Source organism: Typopeltis vanoorti, chromosome 14 (assembly GCF_054136105.1).
Source record: "Typopeltis vanoorti isolate ZY-2024b chromosome 14, IOZ_Tvanoo_1.0, whole genome shotgun sequence".
NCBI lineage: Eukaryota > Metazoa > Arthropoda > Arachnida > Uropygi > Thelyphonidae > Typopeltis > Typopeltis vanoorti.
The window spans coordinates 37161684-37187838 of NC_143562.1; the positions used below are offsets into that span (position 1 = coordinate 37161684).

The 26155-nt window shown below is 34.9% G+C and overlaps 1 protein-coding gene across 2 annotated transcripts in view; it reads right to left on the reverse strand.

The window, feature by feature from the left end:
• Positions 1-26155, reverse strand: part of LOC150099370 (uncharacterized) — a 462639-nt gene that overhangs the window by 359988 nt on the left and 76496 nt on the right. For both annotated transcript variants that reach the window (XM_090403434.1, XM_090403433.1), the window contains exons 7-8: positions 21401-21471; positions 4578-4635 (exon numbers count right to left, since the gene is read on the reverse strand). In XM_090403434.1, coding sequence (XP_090259560.1) covers positions 4578-4635; positions 21401-21471 — 129 coding nt within the window. The remainder of the gene's footprint in view (positions 1-4577; positions 4636-21400; positions 21472-26155) is intronic.

Below are 26155 nucleotides of genomic sequence, written 5' to 3' on the forward strand. Positions count from 1 at the left end.
AACAAACATCCCATGTATTAAGAAACAGATGTCCTTAATGTCTTACTCCAGCAGATTGACCAGTATGCACAGTAATTGAGGCCAATGAGCAGAGAAGTGTTTATACACCAAGAGACCACTATAATGCACTTTTTGTATGGTAAAATAAATAAATACATAAATAAAGCTAGTTTTGGAACAGGAGAGAAAGAAATGAAAAACTTGAATTTTCATAGCAGATAAATTCTTTTAAAAGCACTTCTGACATAAAGAATAGTTATCCAACATTTCTTCAGCAGAGAATTGCTTAAGTAAATAAATATTAAGTAACTTATTAATAATGGACATATTATTATATATCCATTATTAATTAGTTACTTGGCCATTCAAAGAAAAGTCAGTCTATGTCAGTAATCTAATCTAATCCTATGGTCTCCTCTTTAAGAGGATTACAGCTGATGAACAGTCCGCTTCCATGCCTCTCTATCTCTTGCTTCTGTAAGATTCTTGCCCGTCCAATCTCTTTCCATTGCAGTCGGGGTCTTCCTCTTCCTCTCTTTCCCTCCACCATCCCCTGCAATACTATTTTGGGAAGCTCTCCAGAAGAACCCCTCATCAAATGTCTTGTAAACGCTATTTTTCTTCTTTGGATACTAGCCATATAGTCTCTTTTCATTTTGAATCTTTTAAGAACCTCTTCATTGCTCACTCTTTCAGTCCAGCTGATACGATCCATTTTTCTCAAGTCTTCTTCTTCTTCAACCTTCTGGTTCTGTCCACTGCTGGACGAAGGTCCCCCCCCCCCCCCATGATTTTCCATATCACTCGATTTTCTGCCTCACCCATCCATCTCACTCCTGCAATTTGTTCCAGTTCATCTCTCCACCTTCTTCTCGGTCTTCCTCTTTGTCTTGCTCCATCCATTGGTCTCCACTCTGTTGTTTTTCTAGTCCATCTCCCATCACTGCATCTGGCAATATGGCCAGCCCATCTCCACTTAGCCTGTTTAATGTATTTTACAATATCCATGACACCTGTTTGATATCTTATCCAAATATTTGTCTTCCTATCTCTTAATGTTATTTTTAGCATACTTCTTTCCATGCAATGTTGTGTTGTTCTCAGCTTTTTGTTTAGGGCTTCTGTTAAAGTCCATGCTTCTCCTCCATATGTTAGGACAGGAAGTATGCACTGGTCGAAAGCTTTCCTTTTTAGCCTCATAGGAATGTCACTTCTGAATATGTCTCTCATTTTCCCATAAGCCATCCATCCAAGGTGAATTCTTTGTTCCATCTCTTTTCTTTGGCACTTCTCAAAGATAACAATTGGCCCAAATATACATATAAAGTAACTTGTTCTATTTCATGGTTTTCAACTTTGATAGTTCTATGATTTATGTATTTATTCATCATTATTTTTGTTTTTTCTCTATTTATTTTTAATCCAATTTCTCTGGAGGCTTCATTTAGCTGATTTAGCCTTTCTTCCAGATCTTCAAGATTATCTGCTATTAGGACAATATCATCTGCAAATTTCAGATGATGCAGCCTTTCTCCATTTATGTTTATTCCTTTTGTTTCCCAATCAAGGCTTCTAAAGACTTCCTCTAGTGCAGCTGTAAATAATTTGGGAGATATGGTGTCGCCTTGCCAAATGCCTTTTTGTATTTGGAACTTTTCACTGTTTTTATATAATTTAATCTTTAATATAATGTTTTTATATAATTTAATAATAAAATGCATTCAATCTGTCACTCATCTCCTTATTGATCATCCATGACTCGCATCCATACGTTCCCACACTCCAGATCATTGTCTTGAGGATTCTTACTTTCAACTGTTTGTTCAGATTTCTGTTTCCTAATATGTGATATATTTGGAAAAATACTGCTTTTGCTTTTTTAATTCTGTTCTTAATTTCATAATTAGATCTATTGTCTTCTGTTATCCAACTCCCAAGGTATTCAAAACTTTTTAGATTTTCTATTCTTTGTCCGTTCAAAGTGATTTCCATCCCATCATTTCCTTTCCTTGAAATCTTCATCACTTTTGTTTTCTGAATGTTTATTTTCAACCCTGTTCAGTCTGTTCAAAATTCTTTGCAAGCCTTCCTCTGTTTAACTCATAAGTACAATGTCATCTGCATATCTTATATTATTTATCAGGTGTCCGTTTATCTTTATTTAATCCTTCAGATCTTCCAAGGCCTCCCTCATCATCCATTCACTATAGACCTTTCTTATGGGGAACCATTCAGTATCCTCTCCTTCAAATCTGACCTTGGCTTCTTGAATTTTGTATATTCTGAACAAAATTCTCATAATATTTTTATCTATTCCTATTTTATGCAAAATATCAAATAAAACAGAGTGATTAAAGTTATTGAAAGCTTTTCATAGTCCACAAAGCATACGGATATTGGGGGATTCCTCTGTTTCTCCTGAAACCAAACTGTGCTTCATTTAATTCCCTCTTTATCATCTGTTCCATTCTTCTATATATTATGTTGATTACGACTTTTGCAATGTGGCTAATCAAGCTGATAGTTCTGTGTTTGTTGCAATCCATTGTTCCTGTAGTCTTGGGAATAGGAATAAAAATAGATCTTATGAAGTCTTTAGGTATTATATCCACCTCCAGACTTCTATTAAAGATGATGGATAGAAGTTTTATCCCTTCCTTTCCCAATGCCCTCAGTAACTCTCCTTGAATATCATCCACTCCTGGAACTTTCCTATCCTTTATTCTTTTAATGGTTGCTTTGGTTTCTCATTCCTTAATTTCTGAGGCATCATCATTTTCTATCTGATCACATTCTAGATTATCTTCATCTCCATAAAGTTCTGTAACATACTTCTTCCATCTTATCATTTTGTCATTTTTTTCTAACAAAATCTTTCCTCTTTCATCCTTCAAAGCACTGCTTTTCATCCTTCTCTTCTTCCCTGAAATCAAGTTTCAGGGCTTCCTTACTCTATGCCTCACCCAGAAGACCTTTAGCACATTCCTTGATTTTCTCTCTTAGATCAGTCCAGATTACTTCTAGGGGTTTATCAGTATCAATACTGCTGATCTTATTTTCTAGTTCAGCTTGATATTTCTCTCTAATATCTTTTCTTTTTAGTCCATCAATTCTTATTTTTCTAGTTGCATTTTCTTTATTTATTCGTTTTAGTCTGATTTTTATTTTTATTGTGAGCAGGTTATGGTCACTATTGCAGTCTGCTCCAGGATAAGTTTTTGCATTTTTTATTACATTTCTATATCTTGAGTTAATTAATATATAATCAATCTGATTTCTGATTTCTTCACCTCTCTGTCCAGGTGCTCTCCAAGTATACAATTTTCTCTCATGTTGTTGAAACCAGGTGTTAGTCACTATCTCAATTTGTGTTTTCTGCAAAACTCCATCAGTCTGTCTCCCCTTTCATTTCTTTCTCCCAAGCCCTAAGGACCCACCAGACCATCCTCTCTTCCTTTCCCTATCTTTGCATTCATATCTCCCATTACTATCAATATATCTCTGTTATTTTTCAAATGTAAACATTCCTCTATTTGTTGATAGATCTCTTCAACTTCTTCATCTATATGAGCTGTTGTTGGTAAGCATACTTGAATTATGAGGATATTTCTAGGTTTGGCCTTTATTTTCAAAGCAATCACTCTTTCAGATCTCTGTCAATATCCCTCCACCATATTGGCTACCCTTTATCCAACATTATTCCAACACCCCTTTGATGTTCTTCTCCTCCTGAGTAAATAAATCTAAATCCATCATCTGTTCTTATATCTCATTTCCCTTTCCATCTAACCTCTGAGAGTCCAAGTACAGATATCTTCATTCTTTTCATTTCTCTGATCACATTGGCCATCTTCCCTGCTTGATACATTGAATTAACATTCCAGGTGCCTATATTTGTATTTTCTTTGATATTTCATTCTTCATTATTATTAATAATTCATTCTTCCATATTGACTTGTTCATTATTACTTGGAGAAAGAGAAAAAGTATGCATGGTGGTTCTCCGTTGCCTTCCATGCAGCTTGGTGGGTTGGATATTTCCTTCCAACCAGATGTAATGGTTATACCGCCATGACTCGGTACCATGTGTAATATTTCATTAAAATAATGTTATGGCAACATGTACAAACATATAAAAACTTAGGTAAAGACATAAAACTTGTAGGAAGTCTACAGTAAAATTAGAAAGCCCTGCTTGGATCCTAGAGTAACATTTCTGATTTATCTTACAGTAGGCCCAACTTCAAGAATAACTGAAGGCAAAATAGAGAGGAAAAGAAGGCAGACCAAGGAAAAGCTTTTTTTCACCAAGTCAAAGAAAGCACAGGTTTGAGGAGTTACCAAGAGATTAAGAAGAAAGCCAATGACAGAGTGGAATGGAGGAAATTGCTGCTGAGTTACCAGTCCCAAGACTGATGCAACTGATGAGGCCCAACTTCAGTGCTAATGTACTATAGGTTCTGGACATTATTGTGGATGCCAATATAAAAATAATATGGGTTATTTTTCCTGGATGTTAATGAATCAATCTATCTACATAATTTATAGAATTATTCAATTAATCAAAAAATACTTACCATCTTTTTTTGTAGTTTTCTTGTCACAGTTTACTTTATTATGGGATTGTTTTAAAGACTAAAAAAAAAAAAATTGTATAAGAGATGAAAAGTTAATTAGGATTCAAAAAACAATTTGAAAACGCATGCCTTTCTCATATATTTACATGCATACAGACATACACACACACACACACAGTTATTATTATTTTGGTAGCCTCCAAGGAGTCAAGAGACTCATCGTGGGAGGTCCACTCGACCAGCAGCATGTCTATCATACTGAGCTTTGCAGTTATTTCCACTACCTGCATTCCACTCACTCACAATGCTCCATGTAAAAAAAATCTACTCCCCACACCCTTCTTCATCACATCTTTATACAACTTCCAGGGGTGGCCTCTTGTTCTTCCCATCTTAACAACTTCTTTTTATAATTTATTCTGTATTAATCTGATAGATTCCCTTAACTTGAAGGTTCATATAAGAGATGAAAAGTTAATTAATGATTCAGAAAACACTTTGAAAATGCATGCTTATATCTCCTATTTTCCTCCTATTCATCAACCTCTGTAATCCACATTCTCTCAAATGCTCTTCATAACCAACACTCCAAAGTCTGGATATCACTTTGGTTATTCATCTTTGGACCTTCTCTAGTGTTTCCACATCACAATGAAAATTAGGTGACCAAATCTGAGCACAATAGTCCATATGTGGTCTGATCACTGCCTTATACAGAGGCACCACCACCACATCCTTATCTCTACATATCAATGCACTTTTTTATAATGGAATCAATACAATGTGCAGTCTTTGCAACACTTGCAATGTGTCCTAGGAACTTCAGTTCACTGTCTACCATCACTCCAAAATCATAAATCTCATCCACTTCTTGAAGTACAGCTCCACAAATACAGTATGTAGCCTTATATCTCTACATATCCCAAAGCGTAACACTCACATTTATTAAAACTGCAATCCCACTCATCTGTCCAAGATAAAAGTCTATTCAAATCTTCCTGTATAGAATTAACACCAGCACCTGTGATAATTCTACCTAACTATGCATCGGTGGCAAACATTTGAAGATCTCCAGTCAATCCACATGAAATATCATTAAAAAATAGGTCAACAATAGGGACCCAAGAACAGAACCCTGAGGCACACCACTGGTGTCACCTTCCTTTTCTGAGACACAGCTCCATCATATACAACTTGCTGGTATCATTCAGAGAACCAATCTCCGATCCATCTAACCAATATATTATCTATTCCTATCCTCACACACCAACATACCAACTTATCATGTAGCTTACACGCCAACAACTTATTATGTAGTAATCTATCAAAGTTACTTTTTTTTTTTTTTTGCTTTATCATAATTGCAATAGAAAACTAACAGAAAAACACTCATTTGCTAATATGCAATTACAAATTATATAAACAATACTCTTAGCCATATAATAATTTAAGTTATACTTTTAAATCATCTGCTGTTTTGTGATTTTTTTTTGTTGAAAAATGGCATTATTATACATTGCAAAGACTATAAATTGATTAACACATCCATTCCAACGATCAAGCAACTGCAAATAACACAGAAGATGTCTCGGGTCCTTTTGTATTCCCCCCCCCCATTACAGTGTACACTACACACAAAAACCTTTGGCATTAACAATTCACTATTTTTGTTTTTATACCGAGGTTTGTCAAGTTTATATTATTAAATATTTCTTTGAAGGATTGCTGTAAAGATTTTGGGAGATAGAGAGTCTCCTTGTCGGACACCTTTTTCAATTGATATTTTATTGCTACTTGCGTGAAGTTGGATTGTTGCTGTTGCAGTGTGGTATATTTCTTGGAGGAGGTCCATATATTCTCCAGGAACTCCCTGATTCTGGAGTGCTTTGATTATTGCATTAATTTTGATGGAATCAAATGCTTTTTCATAATCAATAATGGCTAAACAGAGAGGCAACTGATTTTCTTCTGCTTTTTCTATTATTTGTTTTACTGCATGTATATGATCAATTGTGTTAAAGCCTTTACAGAAGCCTGCTTGTTCTGCAGGTTGATTTGAGTCTAGCAGAGGGATTAACCTGTTTGTTATTACTCTTGTGATAATTTTGTGCAGATTAGAGAGAATACTAATTGGTCTATAGTTCTTTACTTCTTCTTTGTCTCCATTTTTTAAATAACAGTATAAGAATAGCATTTTTCCAGTTTTCTGGTATCTTTCCCTCTTCTAGTCATAGATTTAGTAAGTTTGTGACATGGTGAATTATGTTGTTTCCTTGCCATTGAATTAATTCTATGTGAATTAGGTCTTCACCAGGACATTTTCCATTTTTCATTTGTTTTAATGCTTGTTTTATTTAATCTCAGGTGAATAGATATTCACTATCTTCCCCATCACGAAAACGCAATATGTGATGGGGAAGAGTTATTTATATTTGATTTATCTATTTGAAGGATCACTATAAAGTTTTTTATAAAATTCTTCTAATCTGCTTAGGATTTGTTCTTGATTCCTTATTGTAGTTCCATTCTTATCTTTTATTGCAGTTATTTGACTTTTACCAACTGATAAATGTTTTCTTAGTATTTTCATATGTTTATTGTTAATAACAGAAACTTAACCCACCTAAGATATGCAGATGATATCATAAATTTTGCAAAACACTCCAGAAGACCTTAATATAATGATAGAAGACCTATATCATGAAAGCAGAAAAGTTGACCTAAAAATAAACAGAGAAAAAAAACTAAAATCATGTTTAATCATTTTGTAACACCAAAAAACATAATAATACAAAACAATTTCTTGGAAAGAGTCTCATCATATACATATATAGGTCATATCATTGATCTAAACTGTGGACTCCAAAAGGAAATAAACAGAAGAGTTCAACTTGCCTGGAGTGCATTCAGAAAATTGAAAAGCATTCTTCAAAACAATTATGTCCCACTATGTTTAAAAAAGAAGACATTTAACCAGTGTATACTTCCAGTCATCACATATGGTTGTGAAACTTGGTCTCTAACAAAAGCACTGAAAAATAAACTAGCAACAACTGAAAGAAAAATGGAGAGGCTGATGCTAGGCATCACATTAAAAGATAAGTGAAACACCTGGATAAGAAGCCAGACTCATATCACTGACACCACTCTTCACCACAAGTGACTAAAATGGAAATGGACTGGACATCTATCCAGAAGAGAAGATGAGTGATGCACCACCATACTAATGAACTGGATTCCAAAAGAAGGGAAACCAGGCTGAGGATGTCCTAAAAGAAGGTGGAGTGATGAATTGTCAAATTTTGTTGGGAAAAATTGGTCAATCATTGCCAAGAACAGAGAAAGGTGGAAGGAACTGGAGGAGGCCTTCATCCAGCAGTGGACAAAAAATGGCTGAAAAGAAGATGATTTTTGATTTAGTGCCACTTGTTTAATTTGTGTTTCACAAAGAATATATATACAAATTAGTAAATAACTAGATAAATTAAACCTACTAGTGTGACATCCTTTTTGACACTTCATTTTTTATCACTACTTTGTAATACTACTTGAAGCATTACAATGGTATTATTTACTGCTTTGCTAGTATGAAGATTTAGCAAAGTTAGAGAAAGCAATTTTTATTATAAATAAAACCTCCAGATTTTTTTAAACTTATTTTTGAAAAGGGAACATAGAAATGCCAATATAATAATATATTTCTAGAAAGTTATTACCAAAAACATTTTTTTTATTAAAAAGATATATATATATATATATATATATATACACAGTCATCGCTCAACTTACGTCAGAGTTCCGTTTCATCTGGCAGGACGTAAGTCAATACATTAAATCAACAGAGTTATAGGGGTTAGGGACTTAATTGTACTAAGCATATTGTCATTTTAATTTTTAAACCTTATTATAAAACTGTACTGTGCATTACTGCCACTATATATTGGGAGAATAATCACCCAAATCTTCCTCTACAATCACATCTTCATTACCTTCCCCATGTCAATGACCAGGCTGCGGCTCTTCTGGTGTAACCTTTGTTTTTTTTATGAAAATGTCCAAAGTGCTTTGCTTATTCCTCTTCTTTTCATCATAAATTTGTTTATAGCAAGCAAACGCATCATGTACTTTTGTTTCTACTAATAAGTAGCGTTCAACATTGGGTCCATGTCTTCAGCCATGTTGAGAACATCACTAACTATAGAGAACATTTCTGCAAGGCCTTTCACTGTAAATTGTTTAACTACCTCTTCTTGTTTCTCTTTCCCTCTTCCTTTTCTTCTTCTTCCTCTTCTGCAACACGTTGTTCCTCCAGTTCGACCAATTCTTCAGGGGAACTTTCTATGAGTTGAACTATGTCGTTATCATTCACTTTGAGATTCAGATTATTTGCTAGGCTTGCTATTTCACTCAATTTACAAAGGTCTTCATTTTTTTCAAAACTTCCAAAATCACGCACAAACTTTTTGAATGTCTTTTTCCATAAGACACTCGTGCATTGAGAGGTCACTTCATCCCAAGCCTCAACAATATTTTTAATAGCATGATAAATATTGAATGCTTTCCGGAATTGCATGAGTCTGGTCATTTTCTTCAGTGGCAGAAATGGCTTGTGAAAAAGTTCTCTGTAGATAATAAGCCTTAAACACTACAAGAACTCCCTGATCCATCAGCTGGATCAATGAAGTTTAGAAGGAAAAACATGACCTTGAACTTGGTGAAGATCACTGATATAAGACGGATGACCATTATCTAGAATTAATAAAATTTTAAATTCTACATTTTTCTTTCATAAAATAGCTTTTCAATTTACCTCACATAACAGTTGATTAACACATCCGCAAACAATTTTTGAGTCATCCACAACTTCTTATTGCTCCAATAACGAACTGGAAGAGTATGCTTGTTAATGTTTTTGAAGGCTTGTTGATTCTCACTGTGCTATATCACAAATGGTTTCAGTTTATATCCAGTCACATTACCCCCTAACAGAATCATAATACGGTCTTTAAGAGCTTTGAAACCAGACAGATTTTAGCTTTTTGTGGATGAATGTCCACTTGGGCATTTTTTTCCGAAACAAGGCAGTCTTATCCATATTAAATATTTGCTGTGGCAAAAAATTGCCTCTATAATAATTTTATCCAATTTTTCCACAAACTCCTTAGCAAACTGCAAATCACAATGTAAGAGGGAGAAAGTCTCTTTCTCAACCAAATCATATACACATTAAGTGCAACATACAATTACCTTTCTCTTACATAACATTGCTTACTCTTTATATTGTTGACTCATCTAAATTTAACATACAGTTATTCCTTATGTGCTAACTTAGATAATCTCCGTTCATTCTATATACAAAATTTACATTCATGACCATAACTGTTTACTTAACTAGTTATTAACAATTTCCTGCAAGCACTTTCATTACATATATAAATTCCAACAGTAAGCTTTTTAAACATTAACAAAGTCTATGCTTACTTACAATAGCCTGTGCAGATACAGTCCAGTTAACATGAACAATTCTTCAGCTAGGTTTGCTTAACCTTGCGACCCTTTCCTGGAATATGACTATTGACTGGATGATATGGCGATTCTTCACTCTTGCAGTTGCTGGGAAACTTAGGTAGATTTCTCCATTGGAAACAGGAAATGAACTGTCGATGTCTTCCGCTATGCCCACTGATAGCTGTACGCACCAAGCACATCATTGCAGTCTGGCTGGAGTTCCAACAAAATACAGCCTCAGCTTCAATACCAGAACTCCGTCCACCAAAAGGGACCGGCACCAGAAGCCTCCAAAACTCAGGAAGGAGAGCGATAGAGTGACCAGTGAGAGTCTTCTAAATCCTTTATTCTCTATCTGTATATTTTTGAGAGTCTTCTCAGCCCTCTTAAATATCTTGTCTCATTCTATGTAACCATATAATTGTTGCCAGGATCACCCGCCGGCACAGTGATGTCACATCGGCAGGCTCCGTGCGAGACACTATATCATGAGTGCATATTTTTATGTTCGCAAGATCTTGCAAACGTTTGTTTATGCACAGTCATCATTATAATCTCTGCTAATCCTCTTTCCTTCATTTAATAAGTTAGTAAATTTAATCACCTTTTTTAGTTATCTTACGTTATTTACTTAGGCAGTGCTTTTTGGAATTGTCAGTTATTGTTCTATCAGCTTTGTACTGAAGATGCTGTGATACTCTCAGGTGAAAATTATACTAATAAATAATATTTTACGTGAGTTAATTCCAGTATTATAATTATTTAAATATTCCTACTCACGGTATCTCACTTGTTTTAGTCTTCTTTGCATCAGTAACATAATTTATGTTTTACTTTTTAGCTCTGTTAAGTGTGAGGTTGTTACAGTAACGGGTTTATCTCTTCCCTGCTTCCCTTGGACACTGGGCTTCTCACCTTTTTTGTGGTACATCCTGCTAGTAGGTATTAACCTGGAACAAACCAGTATGCACTGACAATTTCAGGTAATTCAGCTTACCAAACTGTATTCTGTGCTGGCTTAAAATACATATAAATGATGTAGTTTACAACATAATCAAATATTATGCTGGCTGGAGCATCACCAGTTTAACAGGTTTTTGACCAACATCCCCCCCACCCAATGTTTTTGGAAGGGAAGCAGGGAAGAGATAAATCAGTTACTTTCAGATAAATAAGTTACACTTACAGATAAATAGATAAATAAAATACAGATAAAACAGATAAATAAGTTACACTTAATAGAACTGAAAGATAACAAATGATGTTACTGAAAAGAAGACTAAATCAAGTGAGATACTCAGAAATAATTGGTGAGAAGCTTCATTTGGTTCTTTGCATTAATTATAGGCCATGTGGATGTTTCCTCCCTGTTATTCATTTATTACTACCCTCAAGTGACCCGACCCAGACTTTGAACTCTTTATTTAGTTTATACCAAAGGAAAAGGAAGAGAATGAAAAACAGAAAGACAAAAAAACTTGCTAAAACTTGAGTACAACATGCTCATTAAATTTGCTTTTATTACTTTTTTTTACTGTTTCTCAAATATGCCTGTCTAAGTAGAGAAATTCCACTAATTCTCACATTTGTTTTCCTTTTCATAGCTTGGAACAATGAGAACTCCATACCAGTGACATCAAAGATCCAACTTTTTTGACTCAGCCTTTTTGATTTAGTAAGAAATCATGAAAAGAGGTGGAAATTTATTGTTGAATAAACCAATGCTACATTATGATAAAGTTTATTTTTCTTCAAAGAAAGCAGACAAAAATTATTCAACAAGTGTTATTTATAGAACAGAATGTTATCATATGACTGTGACACTACTGAAAACAATTCAAATATGATCATATTTGAGCATCCATGATGACTTAAGAACTAAACGATATCAACCTCTCAGTCAGTAGAAATCTGGTAATAAACTGACATTCAAAAACTGCAGAATATATTAATCAATGAGACTAAAACCTGGGGATGAGTCATGAATCAATATGTGGCAGTTGCTAATCTGCTGACATCAAAGACAATAGCCTAATCATTACAACTGCCCAATATGGGTTAAAACAATCAGAACAATTTTTTCCATCATTTCATTATCATCCATTATGATATAACTGAAAAATACTATCAATTTAACTATTACCTTAATCGACATTATATTGGACAGTTCATCAGCATTTAAAATTATCAATCAAAAACAAATAAAGACAGCAATAGCAGATCTTGCTGTAATAGTGAATAAATTACTGAATAAGCGCTTGTAAACTAGCTTACTGTGTGATTATTTCTCATCTTTAAGCAATCTTGAGACAAGGAGAAAGTTTCAGTCTTTTTGTATTCAACAGATTTTTCACAGGCAATTTTCATTCAGTCACCCTTATTAAGTTTACAGGCTTCCTGACTGTCCATCATTTTCCATTAACATGCATATCCAGTAGCCGATCATGATCAAGTAATTCTTTTTGTCAACACATATGTATTCAAAGGTCTTTCCAACAGAAAAATTCTTGATTATTTGTGATTATAATAAAGGTCCTTGACTCTGGCTGAAAAGTCCTTAAAAAGATTATTATTATTATTTATTATTATTGTTCCGGGAAACTCCAAGGAGTCGACAGACTCATCGAGGGAGGCCCTAACATCATGTCAAGAACAACTATTTAACATTCACACAGTATCTATCATACCTTGCCTTGAACTCATTCACGGTCGTAGCACCCACAACAGACTCTGGAAGCTTATTCCACTCATTTACCACTCTCCAAGTAAAGAACCTAGCTCTAACACCCTTGTCCACCACGCTCTTGCCCAGCTTCCATGCATGACCCCTAGTCCTCCCACCACCAGTCATATTTTCAAAAATATCTTCTGGATCAATCTTATAAAAACCTTTCAGTAATTTGAATGTCTCAATCATATCACCCCTCCTTCGCCTATCATCCAATTTCTGCAACCCACAAATTTTCAACCTATTCTCATAAGGTTCATTCCACAGACCTGCTATCATCTTGGTCACTCGTCTCTGGACCCTCTCCACTTCCTCCCCATCACGAAGAAACCCTGGTGCCCATAGCTGGGCACAGAAGTCCAAATGGGGTCTTAGAAAGGCTTGATACAGAGGAACAACAACTTGTTCGTCTCTGCATGTTAAAGTATTTTTCAGAAGCCAAGTGATTTGGTGAGCTGTTTTAGTTACTTTTGCAATGTGCCCCCTAAACTTCAACTCCCTATCCACCAACACTCCCAAATCCCTGGCCTCATCAATCTCCTGGAGTATGATTCCACCAATGCGATATACTGCTGCTATTCTTTTCACCCCAAAGTGCATAACCTTACACTTTGCCACATTAAATTGACATCCATTTTTCCTAGCCCAGTCCTCCAAACTATCCAAATCATCCTGTAAAATTTTGACATCTTGTGCACTCACAATTGCTCTACCCAACTTTGCATCATCAGCCAACAAGTGAACACTTCCTCTCAGATCCTTTCCAATATCATTGATGAACAAATTGAAAAGCAGTGGTCCAAGAACAGAGCCCTGTGGCACTCCACTAGTCACAAGACATCTTTTAGACTCCACTCCTGAATAAACCACTCTTTGATATCTCTCCTTCAACCACCCTCTTATCCATCTCACCAACCCTATATCTATACCCATCTGCTCCAGTTTACTGATTAGGGTTCCATGTGGTATCCTATCAAAGGCCTTGGCAAGGTCCAGTAGTATCACTGTAAACCCATTACCCCTATCCAGTTCAGCCGTCACTGTGTTATAAAACGTGAGCAAGTTACTGAGGCATGATCTACCCTTCACAAAACCATGTTGTCCCCCATACAATATCCCATTTTCATCTATCCAATTCTGTATTCTTTTCTTGACTAATTTCTCTAAGACCTTGACAATGATTCCTGATATGCTAATCGGTCGGTAATTTACAACAGCAGTCTTGGAACCACCTTTATGCAGTGGAACTATTTTCTCACATCCTGAGATTGCTCACATCCTGAATGGGGATACTGTGTGAGGCACACTTGGACTGGAATCTAGGCATCACCCCCTATGTGTGAGTTAAGTGCATAAGTGCTTCACTCCAGCTGCACATGCACCTGTTCTTTAAGTTCTCCTGCATCAACTCTATCACGAAAGATTGCCATTAGCATCGCTATGAATGTAAAAAAAAAAAAATTCTCATAAAAAATATGAAGAATATGACAAATGAACAAGAACACAAACTTTTTGATCTGCTCTGGCTCAAAATTTCCTTACCTCACTTTATAGCTTCATTATTCTTGTTGAGAGGCTTATACGCTGGTTAGACATGATAACTAATATTTAAGGAATTGACAGCGTATACTGGAAATATAGATTAAATAAACTTTAATATACACTTTCCGATATTTCGGCGAACGTCACGTTGCCATCTTCTTGGGAACTTACTAAAAAGACACGTGCACACAAGTACTAATAACAGCAAATGAGACTGAAGCTAGGAAGCTAGCGTTTTCCTAAAGTCCTGATGGTGCCCCCTGGCGGGCTATATTGGTAGTTCTTGGCCTTTGGGCTGAAGTTCTTCTGATAAAAGTTTCCCAAATTTGGGGCAGTTTCATGCATCCAAATTTGTTGAGGTTTGGCATGTTCCTAAGGGCCGAGGCTGATTCCATGAATAGTCTTTCATACTTGAACTTTCTGCGGTGTATTACTGTGGCTTTCTTCCATCTTATTCTGTGGCGGGTATCCAGAGCGTGGTCTGCAAGCCCAGAGTGGCTGTACTGGTGAAATCGGATGTAATCCTTGTGTTCTGAGATTCTGATATTTGCTGTCCTGCCTGTTTGGCCAAAGTAGGACAGTTTACAGCTGCAAGGGACCTGGTACACACCAGGTAGGTCTAGGGGAAGTGGTTGGTCTTTGGTGGAGCGGATAAGGGATGCCAGTTTTCTGTGTGGTTTGTAACAAGTGGTCAAGTCATGTTTTTTTAAGATTTTATTGATTTTTTCTGAGGTGCCTCTGATGTAGGAAATAGTGATGGATTTAGAGTAATCTTTTTTGTGAAGGGGAGGGGGTGGTGGGTTGTGGATAACTGGGTTAAGTATTTTTTGGATTTTTTGGAGGGGGTAGCCATTGGCTGAGAAAGTGTCACGGATGTGATTTAGTTCAGTGGTTAGGGCTTGATCATTAGAACAGATTATTTTTGCCCTGTTGAATAATGTTTTAATAACTCCATATTGTTGTGAGGGGGGGATCTGCCTGTATGGGTGGGTTTTCTATAAACTGAGAAAACCAAGGTTCCATCAGGTTGGCGGGTGACTAGTGTGTCTAGGAAGGGGAGGTTATTGTTTTCCTCTTTTTCCAGGGTGAATTTGATTCTAGGGTGTTGGTTGTTCAAGTGTGTTAGGAAGGAGAGGAGTGAATCCGGGCCATGTGGCCAAATAGCGAAAACATCATCAACGTATCGAAGCCATATGGTAGGTTTTTGTGGGGCCCTTAGGAACATGCCAAACCTCAACAAATTTGGATGCATGAAACTGCCCCAAATTTGGGAAACTTTTATCAGAAGAACTTCAGCCCAAAGGCCAAGAACTACCAATATAGCCTGCCAGGAGGCACCATCAGGACTTTAGGAAAACACTAGCTTCCTAGCTTCAGTCTCATTTGCTGTTATTAGTACTTGTGTGCACGTGTCTTTTTAGTAAGTTCCCAAGAAGATGGCAACGTGACGTTCGCCGAAATATCGGAAAGTGTATATTAAAGTTTATTTAATCTATATTTCCAGTATACGCTGTCAATTCCTTAAATATTAGTTATCAACTTTATAGCGTCATTTGCATCCTTTACTGCTCTCCTAATTCTAACAACCATGCTGCCCTTTTTGACTACTTATCACTAAAAGTTGATTTCATACAATAATTGTCTTCCTAGAAGACTTTAACATTCATAAAACAAACTGGCTCCCCTTCTCTAACTTCACAGGAGGAAAGCAGATGTCTGATTTCCTCTTGGCAACTCTGACTATAATCTTATCCAAGTTTAGAGATGATGTTTCATTTATTTTAATGGTTTTAATTCACAACACACAGGAATAATAAGAAAATAATTAATGTTTACTTAACTTATTTGCTGATATTTTGCTAATGCTAATATTTTGCTAATACCTAGCATCTACCAAGCACAAAGAACGGTTTGTCACAGTAGGTGAACAGCAACAATTAGTTAACAGGGGAACAAGTTTAAAAATTAAAAAATTGTAATGGACAACACAAGGAACTAAAGTCCTAATTGGTACCCGTCTATTGTTAAATAAGGAGAGTTAACAAGTATTAATTTTACCTTAAAATGACTGTCTCTCAGATTTCTGGTAAACTGATACAGCTATACTTATTGAGGTTTGGGGAATGTTTTAAAGCTGCTGCTGATTCTAAAAAACAATCTCTCTAACTTATGACTTTTGTGTGGCACTTCTGTTTTTTTTTGTTTGTTTTTTTCATTTGATCCTGTGTGAAGGAGGGAGTATCCAAGGCATGGTCTGCTAATCCTGACTTGCCATAACTTAATAACTTCTTACGTTCTCCGAGATGAATGCCAACAGTTCTTCCTGTCTGTCCATAGCAAGCCAGGTCAAAAGTACAGGACACTTCATACAATCCTGAAAGTGATAAAGGAGAGAGTTTGCGATTAGGTGAATAAATGAGGGTTGCCAATTTGATGTGTAGTTTAAATGTAGTGAGACTGATACTATTAAGCACTCTGGATATCTTTCCTGATGTGCCCTAAATGTATGGAATGGTAATAGTTTTGCTATGGTTTTTTATTCATTTAAGTCTACAGATCATTCTCCTCCCAGCCAATCTCAGCCTCATACCCTATGGCACCACAATGGTGCCAACTGGGATGACCTCTGCAATTCTTATGCCTCTTTTCCATGTGATTAGATTTTTGTTCTCTCTTGATCCAAACATCTGTACAGAACTCATAACCAAAATAATCCTCACTGAAATGAGGGCCTTCATTCCTCACTGCAAACTGTAACATCCTTATCCAAGCCCTGGTTCTCTAAACAATGTGCCTCGGCAATTCATGATAAAAATGCAGCATATATTCAATGGCTTAAATCAAAAACTCCAGCTTCTCTCTCTCAACTTACATTACAGTCCAAAAACAGGTGTAAAAAGTTATCACCCATTCCACAGCAAACTTCATAAGAATAAAATGCAATAAGCTTGCATCCTGCTCAACTAGCAATTGAGCCTTCTTGTTCCTTGCTAAGGCTATTATACATAACTTCCACCCTCCCTTGTTTCCACTCCTCTCTCTTTCTCTCTCACATCGTCATGGCACAATGGTAACTTCACCCAAGAATAAGGTAGACCTCTTGGCTTCAGTTGTTTACTCCAGCTCTTGTTTAGACGACCAAGGTAATTCACTTCCAAAAACAGACAAATCAAAAAATGTAACGCTTTGTACAAGAAGATTTTAGAATACACGATGATAAAGTACTATTTCTAATCATAACTTGACATCATAAAAGATGCTAGCATTTTAAAGAAAGGGTTCAATTTTGCCATCACACCAGAGCACATTCCTAAAATAGATATTATTTCATCATCATCATCATCATCATGCATATCAAGGATTTAGGCCAAGCATGGCCTGTTCCAGCCTTAGAAGTCATCGTTGAATCGTTTAAGAAGACGTCCTGGTTTTCTTTTTCCAAATGGCTTGTATTTTAACGGGGGACCTGTAACTCCTAGAGAGCGTGTCCCCTGGGTGGCAGACAGGGGAGCCCACCACATGTGTCTGTGTGCAGGTGCGTGCATGTGTATATAGTGGGATGGTCCGAATATACTGAATAAGGACTCGTGGACCAACAGGGCCATAAGGGGAAATCATCTTGATTGTAAGGGAAGCGGCATTCCCATGACCCCTAGCTGGATCTATCCTCTCCTTCTACTACTACTTTGAGGAAGATCTACTTTAATCTTTCCTATAAGGCCTCATCAGCCAACTCTTCTTATTTTATGACCCCTATGCTAATAGAGTACTCGAGGGCCATGGGGTCTTTTCATTTCTGGCCTTACAACTTTGCCCTCTCTATAAATCTTACTATAATTCCTCTATAATCTACTCTTTCCCCCTTCAATATACCCTATTCCTCCTATGGGTTTAAATTCCAAAGAAGGCTAGTTCAGAAGCCTTAATGTAGCAGCCCTACCACTGAACTATTCCATCGTCAGGCTAGTCCCCTGACATGGAGAACATAATTCTACTAGTAAGCTGACAGAAAAAGATAATCGGATTGAATCTATAGGAAATGACCGTGGAATGGAAAAGGTAAAACAAAAATGGAAACGACACAATATAATACACATAGCAAACTGGAATGTAAGAGGAATAGCATATAAAGAAATAGAATTAGACCAATTATTAAATGAAAGAAATTTTAAAATAGCAGTAATCACTGAAACAAAAAAGAAATTAAAAGGAACCATGAGAACTGAAAATTTTAATGTGATATACAGTGGAGTTGACAGAGACCAAAGAGCACAAGCAGGAATCATGATTTGGATTCATAACTCCCTTTCAAAACAGTTAAAACAGATATTATTTGCAATGTAGAAAAGGCCCTTTACTTTCTACCTCAACCTGTTGCAAATGACATTAGACTGAAGACTGCGATCCTTCTATCGTCATCTCATCCTCCTAAAAAGAACATTTTCAAAGAAGAACAAAGACATTATAGTACTCAAGATTGATAAAGGCAATACGACTGTCAACTTGAATGCAACTGATTATTTGTCCAAAATTTCAATTCTACTTCCTGATACCTCTACTTACACTCCATTAGATTATGACCCTACTTAGAAAAACCATGAAGAAACCAATAACCTTTTAAGCAACATGCCTATGGTTCTTAAAAAAAGATTGAAATCTATACCCCTGAACTCCATGATTATATGGAACACCCAAGGTACACAAGACTAATATTCCTCTTCGGCCTACTGTATTAGCTTGCCTACTTATTCGTTATCTAAACATCTGGCTAATCTTCTAAAGGAGCACATTAGACACATGGGTACCTACATCAAAAATTCGCAACACTATGTAGAAAAACTAGAAGAAATTTCTGTCTCACCAACAGACATTCTCCAACATTCTCACCAACAGACAACTCAAATTTTTTCAGATGGAATGGGAAAATCTACATACAACTATCTGGCCTTGCAATGGAAAGCCTTCTTCCTCCATGAGCTGACTTATTCATGGAAAACTTTGAAAAAGATGTCTTGTTATCTACAAAACCTAAACCATCATTTTCGTGGAAATATGTAGATGATATATTTATAATATGGAAACATAGTGTGGCTGAGTTACACGATTTTCTTTCATCCATTAACTCCTTCCACCATAAAATCAAATTCACTTTAGAACTTGAAAATGAAGGAAAATTACCTTTCCTAGGCATCTCTCTTAACGAATACTGTAAACCTATTCACAAGTCGTTATCTACATTTCTCTTTGTTGAACCATATATTACAAAAATTAGGTATTGTACATACACTGAAAAAGAGGGCATTCTCTATTATAAGAGATGAAGGAACACTAAAAGAATCAACAATTGGTCAGCAATGGATATTCTAAAAAAATGGTACAAAGAATACTATTCTATACCCACTCTCCACAATAGAACTACAGAGCCTCGGTTTCCATTCCTTATATTGGCAAACTTTCTCACAAAATTGCCAATCTCCTGAAATCGTACAACATAAGAATAATCTTCAAAATGAACCATGTTATGCTCGCCTAAACCCTTTCAATAAATATCCTGTACTTTACAATATTCCATGTTCTTGTGGCCTTACTTACATAGGGCAAAATCTAGAAGTTTAGAAAAAAGGCAAAAGAAGCATATTAGAGATGTCAATAACAACAGAGAAGACAGCTCAGGCCTGGCGTTCCATTTCTCCCACACTCACCACAATATTCAATGGGACAAGAGCTCCATGCCTTACATATAAGGCAACTTCAATGGCTGCAACATCAAAGAGGCTACTATGGTAATCCACTCATGAGGCATTCTCAACAGAAACCAAGGAACGATTTTATGTGACACTTGGAAGTTATTTATTAGATCTTTCAATAAATCGGACTTTAAGTTTTCTGCAAACTATCATGCACACCTGCTGAAAAATGACTGACCCATGACAGCTTCCATGCTCTACATGTTTTTTACTTTTATTTTTGCATAACGGTTCCTACATATTCGTTTTTTAGTTATGTAATGATTCATATTTACCACTTATTGTGTATTTGTTTGTTCTTCCTAACCCAGACAAAACCACTAGCATTTGTGGCAAAACTAACAGGTTTAATTAAATAACTATTACAACCTATAAACCCAGTGTTAGTTATTTTTGTTACATTCGTTTTTGGTCAAAAATATCAACATACTCATCATTCCTAATCACTTTTATCATCACTTATCAAAATTGAAATTATGCATATCATTAGCCAGTTGCTAAGACATTTCTGTATATCTTACAACTTGCTTAGCAAAGACATTTTCCATCTAAACTAATAGTATTTCAACCCACATTTCAAGCACAATATCAGAATGAATCGTCCCTACTTCCTTGTTTATCATATCTGTAACTGCCTAACTTTTTATTAAAAAAAAAATTTTAAAAAAAAGTAAGAAGTCAGAGGGTTTATATCTGTAAACACCTGGTTTACTTTTTTTTTCACCACAAAAAATCTTCATTGTATATAAAGTACTTCAATGACAAGTGGAGAAAAACAGTAACAAGTGTGAAATTTCAATTCTCTATCATTTCTTATAAGTGTATTTCAAAAAAGACTGAAATAAAAACAAAGATTTAAGTTATGTAATTCTAACATGATTTTATTTTTAAAAATATTGAGAGAGAACTAAATTTTTTCTTTCTATTTGTCAAGAAATTATATTCATGTTTAATCCTTTGCCCAACTGTAAGCAAAACAAAGTTTGTGTGTGAAGTATATTCACAACTAGACTACTTGTATATAGAGGCTACTGACTTAAAATCAACTGACTCAATATCCATAATGCAAAGCAAACTTTCTTTTGGATGTATATACTGCTATGCATTATATTACTATATCACTGCCCAGACAAGTTTCAACCTTTACTAAGTTCTCATCAGTTGGAGCCAGACCTAGAAAGATACCATGTTTATCGAGCCTTATATGCAAGTAGCCTAGTCATGAAGATCCTTCATGAATAAACTTTGTTTGCTTTCAGTTGGGTAAAGGAAGAAACAAGAGAAAATGAACTCATTACCTGAGGTGATAAAACATCCTCTTCTTCTTCACTATCATTCCAACTATCATTCAGATCTTCAGGTGGTTCATCTAATGGACAAATCATATTCCTTACATCATGTTTGGCATTTCAAGTCTAATTAATTTGTACCTTAAAGGTGTGAGGTAGTATATATGTGTGTATGAAATTTATCACCACTATTTTTAGTAATCCAGTTATCAAAATTGGACTGAAAAGTAGGATTATATTTTCTACATGTAGGAAAACACAGCTTTTAACTTAATGTTTGGTAATCATGTTTATCAAACCTTATATTATAATCCATACAATTTTACAATGGTCAAGGAGTATATATAAAAAAAAAAACTCCTTTTTCCTTATATTCAAAATATGTTTAAAAGATGTATTTTAAATACTGAACTTCAGTCACTATCAGAATTGTAAGTTCTGAACAAAAATTTCCAGCTGACATGAGGTCCAAGTAAAATGCATTTTCAATTTCAAACCGTAAAGAATTAGATACAATTCCACACTAAAATATATGATGTTAATGAATTCTTCATTAAAGAGCTGATATGTATCCTCAAGGGATATGCAAGATTATCATGTAGTACTATCATACCTTTAAGTATGATAGTACAACATGATAAATTTGTATTATTACTATCTACTGATAATTTTTTTTTCCTTATTCACCTGCCATTTCCAATCTTTAAAAGTACTTGTGGCATAATGATCAAAATGCAAAAATAATATACTGGTCACATCTTTGATCATAGACATTTCATACTGAAAATAACAGTACATCGTCAGTGTGTGGAAACAACAATCAATTCAAAGAACAGGAATACAAAGTAAATACCAACAAGCAATTTAAAAAAAACAGGAATACAAAGTAAATATCAACAAGCAATTCAAATAAACAGGAATACAAAGTAAATACAACAATCAGTTTACCAATTAAAAACTTTAGCCAAGTGCTAGAATAATAATATCTTATTATTAATAATAATAATCATCTCTGCTCATACATTCCTTAATACTAACAATGTCAAGTTCCTACCTAATATCTTCATTTTTAATAGGATTCTGCCAATGATGCCATTTGTTTACTTTCCTAATTTTTTTCAAAATTTTTTTCCAGAGTCTCTAGTCAGACCAACTGTTTTATTTTGAACCCACTCTTGTAAATTAAAATTAGTTTGAGCACTGTTTGTACGTGGCTAGTTTAGCATTCAGACTAATTTCTTTCTTATTCCATATAAATTAATTCAACTGACTCCCAAAAATGCCATGTGGTTCATTTACAAATTTGATTTGCCATCTTCAGTAATAATCGTACCCAACTAGCTGAAATATAAAGAACTGAGTTGAATATCTCAAATTCTGATATCAGGCCTAATGTTACTTTCTTTCATAATGTGATCTGTATAGATCACAATCAATCTTACATCTGATTTTCATTTTATGTCAAACCATCTTCCTATACCTCTTAATTCTAACTGCTGACTTAGCTTAAATATTAACTGTATAATGTCCTGTTTACACCATATAATTATAGCATTTTGAACACTTTTCTCTTGATGCTCTGTTATATGTCTTTTTGAGATCTACAAAGCTTAAATTTTGATCCTTCAACTCTTTGTCTTAAAATGAAAATCTAAGCCTGACAATCCCTCATTTGGCCTGAATCCAACTATTCTTCACTAAATTGTTCTTCCATAATTTTTCTTGGCCTTTTTCACATATGTTTGCAAAACTCCTACACTCAGTAGGAATATTTCTCTATAGCTCTCATTGTTTTATTCACTTTTTATAGATAAGTAGTATGAGTTCTACTCTAATCATCCAGAACTCAATCTTCTGACTATGCCTTCTGAATCATGCATTGCATACATGTAAAATCTCTATATTTAGGCATTTCTGATTAAATCATCTACTCCATCTGTTCTTTTGCATTTCAGGGTTCTACCTCAAGTACTGACATGTACTCGTGATTGCATTCCCTCTCGAATAGTTTCTACCACTATTCTGTTACTGCTGGTTTCAGTTAACAATATTTCAAAGTAATTAAAATTTGCTGGCCTGCCTGGCCAAGCAGTTAACACATCCACTCTTCAACCAACTAGCTGTACGTACAAATAAGACTCCAATGGTCACGGATGTTTGTGAATCTTTGTGTGGGAGATGAATTTCATTGCCCTGTGTAACACCTACTGTCCTGTCTCACTGATTGGTCTCTAAAACAGGGTTTCTAGATTATGTAAAATATAAATAAATAAACACAGAATAAAAAAACTATAAATAATAAAAATTATTTTAAAAATATAAAAACCTTTCATGGGTTTTAATCTCATAAAAATTACATATTCATAACTCATATTCATAAACATATATGAGTATGTTTATGTTTATAAACTCAATATTATAAAATCCAATGCAAGGAAGCAAAGCTACAGCAAATGCACCTGATGGTCTCAAACAACCACTAACAGTAAAGATAATATTCCAATGTATTAATAAAACAACCTTTCACAATGTTGAAAGTTTATTTTTCACTTGGTTAGACTATAATAAATTTAGTTTAATCCTTTATCCAAGTGCGAACAAACAAAGTTTGCACCTGAAAATATCTTCAGGACTGAATATGTTGTTGTACTACCTTACCCAGGTAAGGTAGTACAACACCATATTCAGTCCTGAAGATATTTTCAGGTGCAAACTTTGTTTGTTTGCACTTGGATAAAGGATTAAACTAAATTTATTATAATCTTTCAATATATATGTGTTGTGTCTAAGTAAATAAAACAAACACCATTCTGTTCAAACTACAAGGAATATCAGTTCACAGAATACCAATACTAGCTAGTCAAATGGATAGTGCTTCTGATCGCCCAACAATAAGCCATATGTTTGAAAGCCACAACAACAAGCATGGATATTTATGAATTCCTTTAAGTGGTAGATGAAAATTCCATCATTCAATGTAATGTCATGATCCTTCTTACTGGAGGAAATGAAGTGGAATAAAATGAACGTTCCATGTTTGGTCTCTAGGGAAGGGTTTACTGTTATTTAAAGTTTATTTCACTGATGTTAATAGATTTACAAGCATCTATGGGTGGAATTCACATAAAAAAATATATAATACTTGTATAGCTTTCTTGCTTAATTAAGGTATCTACTACTATAATACTTCCCAGAATCTTATTCATATAACACACTAAAAAAATATTTTCTTAAGCCTGTCAGAGAGCAACCTTTTATCAATTATTTACTATATCATGCAATTCCTAGGAAATTCTAAAACTATCCTTAAAAATCAACTTATTCATCCCTAAACTGTTTACACACTTCAATTAAATTTTCTATTATCATCTTTGGTGCTAAACTTTTTATCTACAAAATCAAAGGCTTTCTTCCCTAGGAGCAACCATTTACCATATATCAAACTGATCACTGTATCTTTTAGACTTTCTCCAGCATGTCAAGATCTTTTTTGAAGATATGGACTCCAAATTTCAATATAGTACCCTAAATGTAGTTAACCATGATTTTCTGTAAAGGAATAATTGCATTTTGTTTCTACTAGTGAAGTTCCCACAAAGTAACAAAAGTATCTCATTTACAATCTGCATTAATACATTAATATTTCAGAGGTTGCTTAAGGATCAAAGCCTAATAACTGGGAGGAGACCTCCACATCATCTTTCAGGAATGTGGAGAACAAATTGGGGTTTCTGACTTAATGTTCAATCTTCACCTTCATGTGGTGCATCCTGTTGGTAAGTATCTACTGAAAGAATTAAAGTTGAGTAACTTTTACAGATAAATTGTAGACTCAACTATGCAAACATTATTGAAGAAATTTTTTTTCCAGCAGTTTGAAAACAAGAACCAAACCTTGGAGTCTCGGTGGTAAACTCTGAAGAAAACATTGACTGATTCAGCTAGGAAAGTATGTGGTGAAGTTGTATGCAAGGATAGAAAAATAATAACACCATAATGGATGCAAGAAGTTTAAGAAGCAGTCTGGGAAAAGAAGAAAGCATACCAAAAGTTTCTAGCAAATAAGTCAGCAGATACCCTAAAAGAATACAGAGAAAAATATAAGTGAGCTAAGATATGTGTAAAAGTACCTAAACATAAATCATGAGAAGACTTTGGTAAGGATTATAAATATCAGGAAGGTGGCAAACTGTTCTGGAGACTATTGAAGAAGCTTAGAAATGGAGGAAAGAGTACTGTAAAAGAAATCAAAGATGATAAAAGTGACATAAAAACAGAAGATAAGGATATCCTAGATGTCTCAAGTAATTACTTTGAAAGACTGTTAAATGAACCTAGCAGTGACAGAAACGTACTAGGAATTTTTCAAGAGGAATGCAAAGAGGAGTACATATCAATATTTGAAGTAGAAAACGCTGTCAAAAACTTGAAATGTGGAAAGGCAGATGGAGTAGATAATATTTGACCAGAAATGATTAAGTATGGAGGTTATAAAAGTTTTGCAGTAGCTAAACTGCATAATTCAGAGGCCTTGTCAGAAGGTCAAATTCCCGATGACTGGAATAGAGCTTTCATAATACCCATCTATAAAAATAGGGTATATAGATGAATGTTAAAGTTACAGAGAAATTTCTCTACTAGTGTTCCAGGTAATATTTATGCAAGCATACTTGAAAAGAAGTTGAGAAAGTTTGGGAAGAGAAACTTGAAGAACAAGCAGTTTTCAGGCCAAATAGAGGTTACAAGATCAGATTTTCACTTTAA